Genomic DNA, 16,706 nt, shown 5'->3' on the forward strand with positions numbered 1-16,706 from the left:
TGTTTTCATTATTGCAAAGAAAATATTACAGGTAAAAAAGATAATAATTATGAGAACAAAATCTTATTACTGTAAGCTAAAGCAAGTATTCTTATATGTTGTTAATTTCGTGATAATGATAAGGAACTCTAGTTTCTCAATAGTTTTCTGCGTGTATTTTTCTTACTCTCTTCTTCCGTTGTTATCTAAAATTCTAGCGTGAGTTGCGTCACCTTGACTCTCACAATGTTATATATATTAACTGCAATCACAGTTGATGACTCCAGGAAGTACCTTTTATGTCATGCTGTTTTTGCTTTGTGTATTGTTTTAGAAAATGTAATTTCTCTGAGCAGCATTTATTACATATGTGGTTTCAACTGAGAAACCATTACATACAAAAAATACTATTAATCATTTTAAATGATTAATAGTAGGGATGGGCCGATATGAAATTTTGGCCGATACTGATAAAGTACCGATATAACATTTACCGATACTGATAACCAATATTCTACCGATCCAATATAAAATTAGAAATGGTCCTTGAAGAACCTGAAATGTTCAATGATATCCTTAATAAATGTGTGTTTCGAGTTGACTGCAGTGCAAAAGAAGTTGAATATTTAGACAATTACTTTTTTAGAAAGTAGGGAATCGAGATTTTCCATAAAAGTTACAACAAAATGGCAGAATTTTGCACTAAATTATGAGATATTTTTCGATATATCAGTTCAGTAAAATAATCGGTAAATTTACCGATACACCGATATGCCTATATCGGCTGATACTAATAGAGTACTGATTAATCGGTCCCATCCCTAATTAATAGTATTTGATTGATTGGTATATTTTAATTCACCCTTCTGCCACCTTTGGCTAATTGTGAAGATGAAGATGAATGATGATATTAAGAAACTGATGAAGGGATCGCCACAGAGAACACCCACCAGACTGGGATTTGAACCTAGAATCGTAACATGCTGTGCTAACCACTCCAGCACCAAGGTAGACTCATTATTATTTAAAAGAAACAGCTTTAACTATATCCACTCCAGGATTTACTGGTTTCACTTACGTTTAGAAGGCATGTAATCAGCATATGTTTCAGCAACTCCCATATCTTCATCATCATCAGCCACTTCTTCATCCTCAGCCATAGCAGCAAGAGGATGTAGCTGAAAGCAGTAAATGAACTACGAGTTAATACACACATATCAAAAATACATCTGATGTTAGGGAAAAATTAGAAACAATTTACCATAATAGCATAAGCTCTACTTTCATTCATCTAGTGGGAATTCACTAACAACAAGTTACATACAGAGAGATAAAGCCTAAAAGAACATGCTCAATTATGTATTCCCTACACAATAAAGTGTACCCTTGATTAAATGATTTCCAGAGGACTGTGGCTAGGGCCACATATTTTTGGTGAATAAAAGATTAAGATTTCAGCATGAAAACAGCACATTTCGAGATCAAAAGTGGTATATAAAATGGCATTTTGGTATTGAAATGGTCAATCCTAAATTTGATTTAAAAAACTACTTATTACTGGGGACAAGCATATTTCGTTCTTGACAAAAACACAAAATGTGAAATAACACATGGCAATGTTAATTTTTCATGTTTTTGAAAGATGTGAGATGAATTTTGCTACCATGTTTTGTCACGAAATGATGCAAAATGAACTGCAAAATGCAAAATAAATTCCCAAACATGAAATTTAGGATTTATTTACTGACAAGACACCTTGTGTCTGAATTATCCTGCAAGATATGCAATTCATAGAAAATTGATTAAATCTGCTGTAAATATTTGAAAAGCAAAAATTGACTCCTTTACACTGGAATAATATGCTATTAGAAGTGAAACGTTAATTTTGTGTAATAAGTATAGTTTTTAAATCAAATTTAGGGTTACATTTACCATTTTAACACCAAAATGGCATTTTATATACCGCTTTTGATCCCAAGTATGCTCAGTTTCTCTATTGAAATCTTATCTTTTATTCACTATAAATGCGGCTCTACTTATTACACAAAATAAACAGTTTATTCCTGTGTAAGGAATTCCACTTTTGTTTCCCAAATATTCACAATATTGATTGATTGAATTAAGTTATTTTCTGAGACTTTTGGTTAATTGCAGCAATAATTATTTTCAGTAATTACAATAAAATTAATCAATTTTCAATAAGCCACAGTATAATTCAAACTTCAAAAAGCATTGCATCATTAAATAAACTAAATTTTGTGTATAACGGTTTAGTTTGCATTTTGCAGCTAATTTCACATTATTTCGTGACAAAACATGGAAGGAAAATGTTCCTTGCAGCTTTCCAAAATATGAAAAATTAACATTTTGGCAAGTAATCTCATATTTCATGTTTCCATTATAAAAGATGCGTGCATGTCTCTACCCATGGCTAAAGAACCCATTAAATTTTTTAAGGACTACAAAGGTAAAATGTCAATCTGGGAATGTAAAATTGTGGTTCAAACGAATAATATAGATTATTTGCCCCCGCGTAACAGTTAATATCTTTGATTAGCATATAATGTAGCACAATTCTAATCTAAGTAATAAAGTTTTAAAAAAAAATCTTACCTTCTTATCACTGTGCATCCACATTTGTTGCAATGCCTTTCCAGGTAGGCCAGAAGCCCAATTTTGATTCATCATCGGGTTCATCATATGGGGCATCATACCATTTGTCATGCCCATAAGGTAAGGGCTCATTTGAAGTGCTAAGCCTGAAATGTTACACGTAAATATGAAAAGAGAATTGATAGCAATGTCTTGGAAACATCTAAAACCACTTTAAACCATTAGAAGCATGTATCTAGTTATTGCCAATAGATCATATGAAGCAGTAATCAGGAAACAAGAACATCGACAGTACCTTAGAGAAATGATACTGACAACATGCTTCTCTAAATGTAGGAAGGCACAGGGAAATGAACAACTGGTTGGAACTGTAAGATGACACCAGCCTGGAATCTGCAGACTTATGTTCCAAGTAGTTATAACATCAACATGTTTGTTCTCATGTTTTGGAGCTGCTCTTGATATTAATCTGGGGTTAGTTGAGATTTTAAAAAGCTTAAATCTGAGTACAGCGGAACCTTGATTTTATATTTTTCAGGAGACAAAGTTGAAAAAACTTAAAATGCAGAAACATGTAAAATCTAAGAAAATTTTATGACACTTCGCTATGTAGAGACCATCAAGCTTGACTGTATAATGCGGGAAAACGTAAAATCCAGGAACATAAAATCGAGGTTCCACTGTATTCTATAAGTCCTTTTTAAACCGCAAATAGGTAAATCAGAATTGGCCCTACAGTTTGAAGTTGGGTCTAAACCACTCCACAATATATCTCCATCAGAAATCAATTTGGGACAGCTTAGTTGAACTTAATGTTAGGCCTGAGCCAATATGGCAACTTTTTTCTTTCTTCCGCGAGAATGAGGGACCAGCACGAATATCCAAAATATATAAATGGAATGGGACAGTGAATGGTACTGTGGAATGTATGAACAATGCAGATCATGTGTACCAAGTATAGGATAGGGAAGCAAGCAAAAATCCTTAAAGATAGAATCATGTCACATGTGATTACAAGTCTGGAAGCATTACAGGAACAAAAGAGGTGCATGCTACAGTAGGACACTATTAAAAAACAGTTTCCATCAGCTCCCTGCGGCAATCTCTGGCATTTCTCTCCCGAAGAGCAGCTATTTTGATGCACGAATACTCTTCACACCGCAGGACGGCAGTAGATTCAACAATGAATTGCCACTGTCCTCTGTACCGTTCATCACACTGCCATCTACTGACGTGTCCACATACCATGTTCTCTGGGACATACAATCATATTGTGGTACTACTGTTTAATTGAGAAAAAATAGTTGCCACGACTTATGGCCCAGCCCTTATACATCCGTAAGGACAATACTCTTACTGATTTCAGGCGATAGCAATACTGATGATTAAAAATTGTAACAGTTAAAAGTTGTTTACTATTAATGATTACTTCAATTATAATTACGAGAGTTTTGTTTTAAAATATTCAAGAATTTCTGCAAAATATTAAAATACCTGTTATGTAATCACAAAAATCAGTATTTCTCTCAAAAACTGTGCAAAATAAATGATTGATTTAGTTATTTATTTTATTTGAACTAGTTTTTCTGCCACTTTTGGGTAATTGAGAGCCAAATAAAAAAAACTTGAATTGTGCTTTATTTCCGGATAATTAGACTCCGTAAAAAGTGTCCCATAATAGTTCTGAGGACCTCACAAAAGGATAAAATCCTGGAGAACTATCGAACTATCTAATACTATAAATGAGTATATGTGTATGGCAAGAAAAATTACAATAAAAGTGAACCCAAATAAAAATCTATATTTTTTTTAAAATAATGAAAATTTAAAGGCATATTGTTTTACACATACAAGCAAATCTAAATCATTAGCATTCAATTAAGTTTAAAAAATAAATTATAATTTTCCTACATTTGCATTGACTTCTCAGTATTAACTGTCAGACACTGCAATAACGCATACTAAACATCTGCTAGCAACACTATAAACTGACAATTTCAAAGAAAAACATTTCTTTCTTTACATGCCAACAGCACTTACTTTGTTGTAGTAGAGACGTGGCATCATAACCAGGAGGAAAGTTCGGAAAATTAGGAAAACCTGAAAACATATTCATTCCCCCAAACATTCCAGGATTTTGCATTCCAAAGGGAGGCTGCCCACCAGAACCCCCAACGTGGATCACCTCATATCCTGGTTGGGAGTTCCCTTTCGTTACTAGTCCTCCGGGAATTTTCCCCATGATGTTGGGAACTGCATTCTTGTTTTCTAGAAATAAAAAGAATGAAACGGTTACATATACAGCCGGTGAATATAAATCTCTGATAATGAAATCATTGAATGTATATATTGATGAAAGTGATTGAGTGATTTAAAATTTTTGGGTCCATCAGCATGTATTTTGCACCCTTCAGTGTATGCGGGTAACATACCCTTATCTAAAACCCTTACCTTAAAATTAAAAAAGGGGTGTAAAAAGCCCCTTGAAAAAAGGTTTAAAATGGAAGTTGCAAATGAAACTTTACAGGACAAACATAACACATTAAAAAAGGTAGGCATAATCTAAAAACTACTTCAGAAGCAGTGCAAAGGGTATGCTCTTCTCAAAAAGCTTAAAACATTGACTAAAACACTGTCATCATATCCCAACTTAGCTGACAAATCATTGGAAGGTTACAACCCTACTGAGGTAATTAAAATAGTCACATTCTTCTCGAATGTGCAGGTCATTTTAAAGAATGTTACAGGTACTGCACAGCCAAGGGACCACAGCCCTTGCAGCGAAGTTCTCTCCCACATAGTTTACAATCTGGTGGCATATACTCATGCTGGTGCACAGTGAGTATTGTGTGTGTTTATATACAGGGTGTCTGGATTGAGAGTTACACATTTTGAATGTCTATAAGAAGTAAATTAAAGAATACATTTTATGAAACTAAGGTATACTGCAATTTGAAGACAAACTCACCAAGTTTCATTGATAAAAGATTAGTTTGGTACAGCTGCATGTAAAATTCATAAAATCATTACAGGACTTCATGCATACTCCTTGCCACAGAGCATATCTAATCAGCAATCAGTTTCCTTTCATGTAATCTCCAATATCTAGGGTGTGACAGAAGCATCCTCTATGTCCACGCAGTTATTGGGGGGTCATGGATTTATTGCCAGCATAAACCCCATCCTTGACATTCCCCCAGCAGAATAAGTACAGGTATCAGGGAAGGAGCATGGAATTGGTTGTTGCCAGACTCAACAAGCAGGGAACTGTGTCCAGGTAATGCCTCACTTGACAGCTACAGTGAGCATCATTCAACAGGAAAAAAACTGCATTTACTGAAACATATGAATTCTTTGTGATCATTGGTTTTTTGGAGAAAAATGGTCCACTGGTGTTACCTCACATTGGGGTCTGCAGCCTCCGAGTGTTCCGAACAACTCGTGGACAAAAACTGCTTCTTCCACGCCATGGTGGTCTCTTGTGACAAATGGGTCTTCCCAAATACAGAGGTTGTTTGCTTTATATCCGACCATTTTTGAGAGTACTCACATTAAGAGATACAGCGCCGCAGCCACCACCGATCATGTTCTATTGGACCCCCAGCATTGTGGACTATCGCCCGGCATCGCAGTTTCCATTGCAGCAAGATCCGGCGCAGGACAGGCATGGGAATTCTGTCCCACTCCTCCCTGCAAGCTTTCCATAGACCATCCAGGGTGCGAGGGCGGTGATGTTGAAGACGTCGTTTCAACAGTCCATATGCGCAAAAATCCATTGGACTGGCATCTGGGCTTTTCACAGGTATGTCTTCAAACGGAATGACATGAATTCCTAATTCCTCTGCAATTTCCTGATAAAAACGTAGTGATGTTATGGCAGTATGACTCGAAGACTTGTCCATAGGGATCATCACCTGGTTTGCGTCCATTCCATACAATTTTGGGATCTCTCTCCGATAGATAGGTGTCAGAATGGAGTCTTGGAAGTATCTGGCATTCCCCTTCACGTTCTTGTCCACCTTGCGTATCATCAACTTACCCTCATATCCGAATCCCATCACAACCATAAAGCCACGAGGAAAACTTTCCCTGCACTGACCAACAAAGTTGCTGCGCCCCTTGCCGTCAATGTCACGGTATGTGATCGCCCGAATGTGAGTACCAGCAGTAAGATGGACATATGATTCATCCATTGTGACAACTTTCTACCATTTGGAACCCGCCAGGTACTTTTCATACAGTTACTTCAGTTTGTCTTACGTTCGGCAATGTGACGCGGTAGAAGGTGGTGTACACGGCTTGCAGCCCTTCTCCTGGTGGTTTTCGTGGGTGAATGTTTCACAAGGAGAGCCTGTTGTGTGTAACGGGCCACAATAGCTTTCGCAGTAGTCACCCCGAGTGTTAACCCATTCTCCCGACACTGTTTCACTGTGCGTACGTATGAAAACTTAGCATGGAAAAGGACCATTACGTAATAATCCAGATACCGGTTGATTTTCGATGCCATTTGATAACATTCACTACCAACATTCACGCACCTACAAGGTCAGACACAACACTACTCCCGCCAGCAGACCCATAGTTCCAGCATGATATGCCAGGTGGCAGCACTCAATCGAAAATGGTCGGATATAAAGCGAACAACGTCCGTATACGCCAAAAGTCGCACTACACTTGCACTATGGAATAACACCACATGGCTTGTACTCTCTTCTTAAAGGAGATACCATTTTGATTTACGTGACTGGAGCACCATAATTGCAAGATTAATCATGTGTCACACATTTGGGAAAAAAACCTCTTAATTCCTCTAACTCACCGCATGAATAACCTGCATTTATCTCTCCTAAATTATGGTTGATTGATTGCATTAGTTTATTTTACTTCACGTTTTGTGCCTCTTGGCTAATTTGCGAAGATGGGGATGAGTGATGAAATTGATGAATGGACATTCACAAACAAGTAAGCCCGAGCAGGATTCGAACCTGGGACCCTTGGTGTCGCAGCGCGATGTGCTGACCACTCGGCCACAGGGTCCGGCATATTAAATTATGGCAATGATGTGAAATGTACTGGTCTCAATCCGGACACACTGTATATTAACATCTGCTCAATTCCTGAGAATGCAATTCTTTCCATTCACATCAAAATGTGAGCAGGTGCTCACCAGTGTGCAAGTACTCTGTAAGCAATCAACCACTTGTTCTTCTCCAATGTGTCATTTTTGAAAATTCTTTATCACAGCTTTTTTATTCATGCAAAATGGATAATATGCTTCGAAAACATGAGAAACATGCAGGCACTTGTTCTCATTAACATGGCCTATACTATAATTCAGCCCCGCACCGTGGGCGTGCAGTGTAAGACCTTGGGCTCTAGCTAAGGGGACGCACTGGTTTGAGTCTGCCAGGGAAAGCAGAACAACTTTTCTACTGAGATTTAGGTCTGTGTATGGGACCATTGTGAGGAAATTGGAGAGCTACGAATGAGTAGCATAACCTGGTAATGGAAACCTACAAAAACTGGGAGTTTATCGTACTGACCACACATCAATCCATAACTGGTTGGTTAATCTCCCACCTCGGGTGAGTGAGTGTGTAGGATCAGGTGGGAATGAGGCTGGCAGTCAGTAGGTCGGCCGGGGGCCTCAATGCACTGTTGCACCATGGGTGGTTGTTATTACTATTATTATACTTTAATTCAACTATGTAATCCACAATACAATCTGCTTTCCTTTAAATTCCATTCGGTCTGATGATGCATATGTTTCACAGGACTTGACACGGTTACAGAAAAATATTGTAAACCGTTTTCCATTATCATTGTTTAGTTAAAATAATGTAACACAATTTATGCGAAGAGGAAGAAAAACAGTCAAAAATCGCTCCCTTATTTTCTTGAAATTCCAAATTCTTAAAATTTCCCCTTTTTCCTTTTTGTCTCAAGAGAGGTAGTTCAATGTAACATGTAATATTTTGCTGAAATTCAAAATGAATTATAAGCCACTTGAAACATAACTTGACAAAAACACACGTAACAACTATGGTACATCCGTCAAGACTGCTCGAAAATACAAAGGTAAGACCTCGCGACGTTAACAGCATATAGCTAGCACACCAACTGAAAGGTATTTAGAAAGGTTCGCTTGTAGTTGGAGGGATGTGACAAATGAAGCAAATTCTAAATTCAGCATGGTCTGAGAGACTGTCCACAGTAGCAAGGGTTAACACTGCAGATGAAAATTGACATAGGAAATATTCATACCATCCGGCTCTTCTTTCTTAATAGGTTTGATATCCTTGACATCCTTTGATTTATCTGTAGGAACTGCATCTTTGTCTCTCGGCTTGATGGCAGCAGCTGCCGCTAAATTTTTACCTCCACCTGCCAAGAAAATATCACATTAATATACAATTAATCTAAAAGAAAAAAAGGACATGTTTATTGGTTGTGATGAACACATGTTCAACGTACTGAATGTGTATATAAATTAGATATGGACTGATATGAATATTCTACCAATCCAGTGTAAAGTTGCAAATGTTCTTTGACAGGTTGTTTACCAAAATAACAAATCCATAATTCTTGACTTTTTCTTGACCTTGCTTTCCTTATTGTTGACCTTTTTTCCCTTTTTCACCCCCTAGTTAGGTATAGTTTAAAAATTAAGAAAAATAGATATTTTTATTTTATGAAAAAAAAAAACACCACAAGGCCGGTTAAGATGAAAAGTGAAGCTGTACTATAAGATGAGATTTACACTTGTAAAAATTAAGCCTGGACTTAGAATGGCCATATTACTTCATTTAATGTTTTGCAAAACTCCAGGGATGCAAGAAGGTAAACCTTAAGGAACAAAGTGAGCAAATCTTAACCCCAACTTAATACAATTTCATATTTCCAAATATTCAATTTTATCAAATTCCAGTACAGATATATACAGTATGTAACATTGTTATTTGTACACATAGAATTTCCAAGGAAAAAATGTATATCTACTAGTAAATATAATAATTTTCATATGTACCTGGAAATTAATGTTAATGAAGGTTTCACCAACAAATGTTAATAAAAATGTATGTTCAAAGTGTATAAACAGAGCATATAATTTGTGTGAAAAGAGATAAAAACCCTGTTCCATGCAACATTGTTATTTGTACAGGCAAGAGTTTCAATCTTCCTTGCATACAGCGCCACCGCTACTCGGCCGATTTCGTGCAGTTTGCAACTTCGTAACAAGTTTGAACATGCAGGCACGCTCTCCGTCAAGCGGAAGGCTGGCATAGGTATTGTTGTAGGCCTATCGTCTATCTATCAGCGTGTTTGAAATAGTCAAGGTGAAGGAACTTAGTTCCGATCTGAAGGATGTTATTATAAATTTGGCCCTTAGAGGTTATTCATTAAGAAATATACACCACACAGTTCGATACATAGTAAACAAATTTAGAGAGGAAGGTTCAACACAGAATGTGCCGAGAAAACCAAAAGGGAGACGGTTGAATAAACGTGATGAATGCTTTATTGTAAAAAGAGTGCGAGAAAACCCCTGACTAAGTGTTCCTCAGTTACGACAGTTAGTAGAAAATGTCCAGGACCAGGAATTTTGGGATAGTGTCATATGATCAGACGAGTCCAAGATAAATATATACGGGTCAGATGGGATAAATAGGGTCTGGAGAAAATCAAATAAAGACAATGATCACATTAGCACAGTTCAAACAGTTAAACACAGTGGTGGCTCATTAATGGCTGTATGTCGTCTAAAGGTGTTGGTACCATCCAGTTTATTGATGGAATCATGGATGCATATGTCTATTTGGACATATTAAAGAACAATGCAAAGCAGAGTGCCAAAAAAATGGATCTACAGATTCCAACAAGACAATGACAGTAAGCAAAAGGCATGAGTTAACATGCATTGGCTACTATGGAATGTGCCCAAACTACTACAAACACCAGCTCAAAGTCCAGACTTAAATCCCATTCATCATTTATGGGCAATTTTAAAGAGGCAAGTCCATAAAGTAGGCGTCAAGTCCAAACAAGAGTTGAAAACTGTTGTGCAAGCAGAGTGGAATAAAATAAGCTCCATGTCGGAAACTGGTTAATTCTATGAAAAACAGGTGTCTAGCAGTAATTAAAGCCAAAGGATACGCATCAAAGTATTAGAACTCTCAGTCAATTTGCTCTGAATATACCGGCACTTTTTTTCTTTTATATTATGAAGTGTACGAATAGGAAAGTTGTACAAAAAATGGCATGTTTCTCTTTCAGTTCAATTTAATTTTTTATTGTCATTGGTTATACAGAATTTGGGTAAAATTTTACGTTCCTAATGATATTAGTCATTGAATTGTAAAGAAACAATTTCAAAAGAGTGAATTTCCTTTCAGATATTAATGCAATTTCTTTGAAAATCCGTGTGTACGAATAAGAAAGTTACCTACTGTATATACAATATAAATTCACTATACTGTGAAAAATAGCAAAAATTCTTTAACAAAAGCATAATTTCTTGACTTTCTTAACTGGTACACACCCTGTTTGAGGAACATGAATAGTTCAGTAGCATCCTTAATTAATGTATGTAACCAGGTTGCTGGCTATAAAAACAAACTGATTATTAAAACATTTGCAGAGACATATGAATCAATTATAAACTCATATTCATATATAATATCAAAATGACAGATTTACACACTAAATTACAGACTTGAGCTCAGGGTCAAAAACTAGTTGAGCAATTGGTCATGGAACACATTACTCTACTTACACTAAAGATAATGCAAAAAAAAATAAAGTTTCTGTCATGGGTTCAAAATATGCTAATATGTTACTATGCAACTCTTCATTTTATTAGTTTCTTTGGAGAACAATATTTTTAGCAGTAACATAGGATATATGGTACGGATTGCTCCTGTGATGTTAAAGAACATTGTGCACTGCATAAGGCAATACCACCCAAACTACAGTCTGTATAAATCATGTTCCTCCGCTGTACTTATAAAATGTGCATTTTTGGTCATCCATCACAATATAACTTGAATAAGATGAATTCCGATTCTTGCCAATTTTATCCTCAAGTAGCAAACTGGTTACCACAGCATACCACGATGCCAGGAATCCTGGTCAAGGTACAGGTGTTCTTTGCGAGCATCCCCTTATCAATTTCATCATGTCATCAAAAGTGATGTAAAATAATCTAATTCAACCAATTTAATGTTTAAATTTGTTTCATGTTGTCTTAAGTCTGACAAAGGACTTTTACAGATGCTATGAATACATATTTTGAGGTTTCGTGTGCAATTTGTATAATACTGCCAAAAAAAATGCCTCATTTGGTATTCATTATTCATGCCACCCATTTTTGCAACTTAGCTTTTAGTACACCATAGAAGGCAATGTCTTGTTTATGACGAACTGAAAAAGTGGCATTTACCAGATCCCAACAGATCTAAAATTATGGAAATCCAATTTCTCTATCAGAAAAAGCAACATGGTGATTCATACTTTGATAATGCAATTCCAATAAGATGGCCAACCCACCCTTTCTTTCTTTCCCAGCTGCACATTTGTAGTCCACTACTATCCACTTGTTTTGCTCTGTGTGCGTTGAAGGAAAGAAGATGGCTTAAAAATCTGTCAAAATAATGTTTTACACCCAAATTCTTTAGTTGAAAAAATGTCCAAAGAAAACTATCTAGAAGCCTGTCACTGAAACAGTCAATTACTGCAAATAAGCATTTTACTACAGACAGAAAAGTAATTTCCATCTCTCCTTCACAACACAAGGACATGTTAATACAGGGTGGGTCAAAAGTCGCAATACACCTAAATAAAAGAAGCCACTGTGGGGATAGGTGTCAGTGAGTGTTGGATATGCATGTTGGGGGTGGGGGAAAACTTTATGATGAGGTTGATCTTGACGGCCGCCATCTTGGAAGAAGTAAAGTAAAGTGCTCCCCTGTGCTTGGCACCACGCCATGAAGGCGTATAGGAGGTGTGGGGGTAACGCCCCACACTTTCTTGATCCGGTCATGAGTTGGGGTGATGTGATCAGCATCATGCCCTTGACCGCCTTTACCCACCAGGGTTTCCCCAAGGTACCCATGTTATTCGACGCTGGGTGGGTGCCGGGGCCGCTTCCGTTAGAAAAGTTCCCGGATTTGAACCTGCCGGGGATCGAACCCAGGACCTTGAGCATGGTAGTCAGACGCATTACCGACTGAGCCACCGTGGCTATCTTGGATTCAACTTCATTTTTTTAAATGGGAAGGGAGTCGTGTGACACATAATTTTAGGCTAGAATTTTGTCAGGAATTAAATGGTGTTGTCCATTTTGACTCATATTTATTCGTGTAGGAGTTACAAAGGTTTTCTCTTCGTTGCAGGTTGACAGGACAACATGAAACTAAGCGACGCTGAACGGGTTGAGATCATCCTAATATCAGGGGAAAGAAGTTCTCGCACCATTGCAGCCGATTTCAACGCTCGCCATCCAGACCGACATACAATTTCCCACGCCACAGTTGCATCACTGCTGTCCCGGTTCACCGCCACAGGGAGTCTGAAAGATACGCCATGGTCTGGGAGGCCATGTTCATCAACAGATGAGGCGACAACCATGTCTCATGTGACTGGTGTTGGCAGATGCTCCATACGCCGGATCTTGAATACACATCATTTTCATCCATTCAAGCTGCAGTTATTACACTACCTTTCTGAAGACGAACCTGACCGCCGGCTTCAGTTTGCGGAATGGGCAAAAGCACAGCTTGCAGATAACCCACAGTTCGCCCAGAATGTGCTCTTTACGGACGAAGCTAACTTTTACGTTAACGGGGAGGTTAACAAGCAGAACCTGCGTTAATGGTCAGACAGTAACCCACATTGGACTGATCCATCCAAGATGGTTGGACATACCAAAGTCATGGTGTGGTGCGGGATCTGGGGAACATGGGTCATTGGTCCTGTGTTCATCCACAACAATTTGAATGCCGACAGCTACAAAGAGGAGCTGGTGTTCCCATCCGTGGCGACGGAGGATGGTGAATTCCCCTTATGGTTTCAGCACGACGGGGCACCACCTCACTACGATCTGCAGGTACGTGGATTACTCAACAAACAGTTTCCACAGCGCTGGATTGGCCGTCGAGGTCCAGTGGAGTGCCTGCAAGATCCTCCGATCTCACTGCCCTGGACTTTTACCTATGGGGCCACCTCAAAGCCATGGTGTATGCGGTCAAAATCAATGATCTTCGCCACCTGGAACAGTGGATCATTGATGCATGTGCGGCTATTACACCAGATGTCCTGTTACGTGTGCATACGGAGTGGCAGAAGAGAATGGAAATGACTGTCCAGCATGAAGGAGGCCACATCGAACACATCATGTAAAGTGTGCCACTTTTCAAAACTTGAAAAAAGAAACCTTTGTAACTCCTACACGAATAAAGATACGTCAAAATGGACACCACCATTTAATTCCTGACAAAATTCTAGCCTAAAATTATGTATCACACGACCCCCTTCAAATTTAAAAAAAATGAAGTTGAATCCAAGATGGCGGCCATCAAGATCAACCTCATCATAAAGTTTTCCCCCACCCCCAACATGCATATCCAACACTCACTGACACCTATTCCCACAGTGGCTTCTTTTATTTAGGTGTATTGCGACTTTTGACCCACCCTGTACACACTGGAACATCATTTTCCGCAGAAAACAAAAATACTTCATCAATTGTAATGTTAATGCAAATCGATAACTGTGAAAGTTATGAAAGAAAATTCAAATTGCAAGTTCATGTGTACTGGCCATTTTGATACTTTTTTATTTTATAATGCCTATTTAAGTACTTATTTTCATACTTTTTGTTGCTTATGAATCAACCCCTACTGATAAAGAGAACCAGTTAATGTTTCATCTGCAAATTTTATAAAGAAAGACATGAAAGATCTTCCAGCAGCTTGTTGAAAGATAGGAGTGAGATTAACACCACAGTGCATGCGCTATACGGCGTATTTATTGCAGATTTTTGTTGGATGGATCAGTCCTTGCAGGAATTCTCTTGTGGAAGCACCACCTCCAACCCGTTACAATGCCCAATTGCCTCGAGCTATGCTCCTGTCAAAACGTCAGACTTCTTGTGTATGAGGCTCCATGCCACTCACACATGCATTGGTTTTTATTTTGGGATATACAGCGACAAGGATTCTAGTCGCTGTGAAAATAGATTGCAAAGCAGAGCAGAGGCAAATTTTGGTCCTGATAAACGAGCTGAGTAAGCAAACAAATAATCATAGATGTATTGCTGAAAATTAATAAATTTAAGCAAAATATTTCAGTGAGCGCATGTAATGGCATTACAGAAACAGCCAGGATGGTGGTACAAAACCATACAACATTCATTTCGTGAACAAAACACAGGTAATTATTATAAAAATAAAAAGCAATCATTACAAATGTTTAGTGGCGTGTAAAATGAGAAAATAAAATATTGGTGCTGAAACATGAATACATTCTTTGTGATTATATGTCAGTGAGCGCAATGCTGCCTGCGCGTGTAATTAAGTTTGCAAAGTGAGAGCATGTACTGCGATGTTAAGACAAAAATTATAATGAAGTATGGTTTAAACCAGTGGTAGACAAAACCAAACGTAATTCAGGGGCCAGCTTCTTTTCGTCAAGAGCCAAATCAAGACAAGATTGGATTGATAATAACATGGTGTGATGGAAATGGCCTACAAAGTAGTGATAATTTGAAACACTCATCTAACCATTTCTAGACTATTGTAACGCAGTGTACCCTGGCAGATTAAAATCAACTTTGTCAGTAAAAATTCAAGAATGTCAAAATTAGGACTGAGCCGATACCACTTTCAACCGATACAGATACTTGTAGAATCCCCATTTACAATAACAAAGGATATTAACAGAGTCATATTAACTCATCACACTACATTCCTTCAATGACATTAAATAACTCCCAAGTTATTCTCATGTAGCATTCTAACATTTTAAAATGTCTCGAAATATTTGGTATTTTTTTTATTTTTTGTGTGAGGTTATGAGGAATAAAAAGCAAGCTTAATTCAGGAAATGCATGTTACTTTTCTTGTTGGGAAACCTGATGGTAAGAGGAAAGTAGGAAGGCCAAGACGAAGATGGAGGGATAACGTTAAGGACTAAAAGGAAATCAGTAAGGATGGAAAAGATTGGATTGATATTGCCCAGGATAGGGACAGATGAAAGGAGTCTGTTGTTGCCGCCATAAATGTCTGGCTTTAAGAAGGCTAGAGTTAGTTAGTTAGTCTGATAATTGTTAACGAAAATACCCACATTTAAACTTTTTTACCCCACGTTGATCGTATGATAATGATATTTTCTATTCTATCATTTGAAATAGTAATGCAGTGTACAAAAGAAAACTATAATGCAGAAGAATTGTACAATAATAGCCAGGCTGATTAGTTAGGTGAGCTTCACTCTAAATCCAAAGGATGCAAATAAAGAAGTCTTTGAAATGTTGCAAGACTTTTCATAATGTCACAGCATAAAGTATTTTTTTTTCTTGTATGTACGCATTGCTTGCATTATAGAATTATTTTCCTGTAGTTTACAGTTATTACAAGCATAAGAAAACAGTTTCTCTTTGTTTTCATTTTGACTAAAGATACAGTTATAACAATGGTTAGTAATTTTTTAAACAAAAAGAATCTGTTATATAATGGATGTTGTCAATGTTACATTGTTGTAATATAGCAACTTAACTGTGAAAAGAAGCAGTCTGTTTTATTTTTATTTCAGAGTTTTTTTTTAAAATTATGAATCCCAATCATCAGGTAATTCAAATTCAACATTGTTTTCACAAAGTCTCTTGATGTTTTCTGTTACATTAAATTTCAAAGATGGTGGCTTACTCCATTTGTGAAAAAGAAAACTCCATACTGGATCTATGTTACCATTTTTCATTATTTAATTTATTCCAGTGTTCTTCTGCAATGAACGAAGCTTCCCAGACATTCAACTCTGTTTTTCCCGTCAATCTTCTTAAAACCCTTCTCTTTTTAATCAAATGCTTCTCTTCGATGATATGAGTTGACAAACCTGTT

At 37.3% G+C, this 16,706-nt stretch overlaps 1 protein-coding gene across 1 annotated transcript in view; it reads right to left on the reverse strand.

Annotated features, from left to right (window-relative positions):
* sno (Protein strawberry notch) overlaps nucleotides 1–16,706 on the reverse strand; it is a 97,712-nt gene that overhangs the window by 74,901 nt on the left and 6,105 nt on the right. Inside the window, exons 3-6 of the mRNA XM_083140255.1 lie at nucleotides 8,857–8,976; nucleotides 4,633–4,860; nucleotides 2,593–2,738; nucleotides 1,058–1,157 (exon numbers count right to left, since the gene is read on the reverse strand). Coding sequence (XP_082996381.1) covers nucleotides 1,058–1,157; nucleotides 2,593–2,738; nucleotides 4,633–4,860; nucleotides 8,857–8,976 — 594 coding nt within the window. The remainder of the gene's footprint in view (nucleotides 1–1,057; nucleotides 1,158–2,592; nucleotides 2,739–4,632; nucleotides 4,861–8,856; nucleotides 8,977–16,706) is intronic.

The sequence above is a fragment of the Lepisma saccharinum genome, chromosome 18 (assembly GCF_977018435.1).
Source record: "Lepisma saccharinum chromosome 18, izLepSacc3.1, whole genome shotgun sequence".
Lineage (NCBI taxonomy): Eukaryota > Metazoa > Arthropoda > Insecta > Zygentoma > Lepismatidae > Lepisma > Lepisma saccharinum.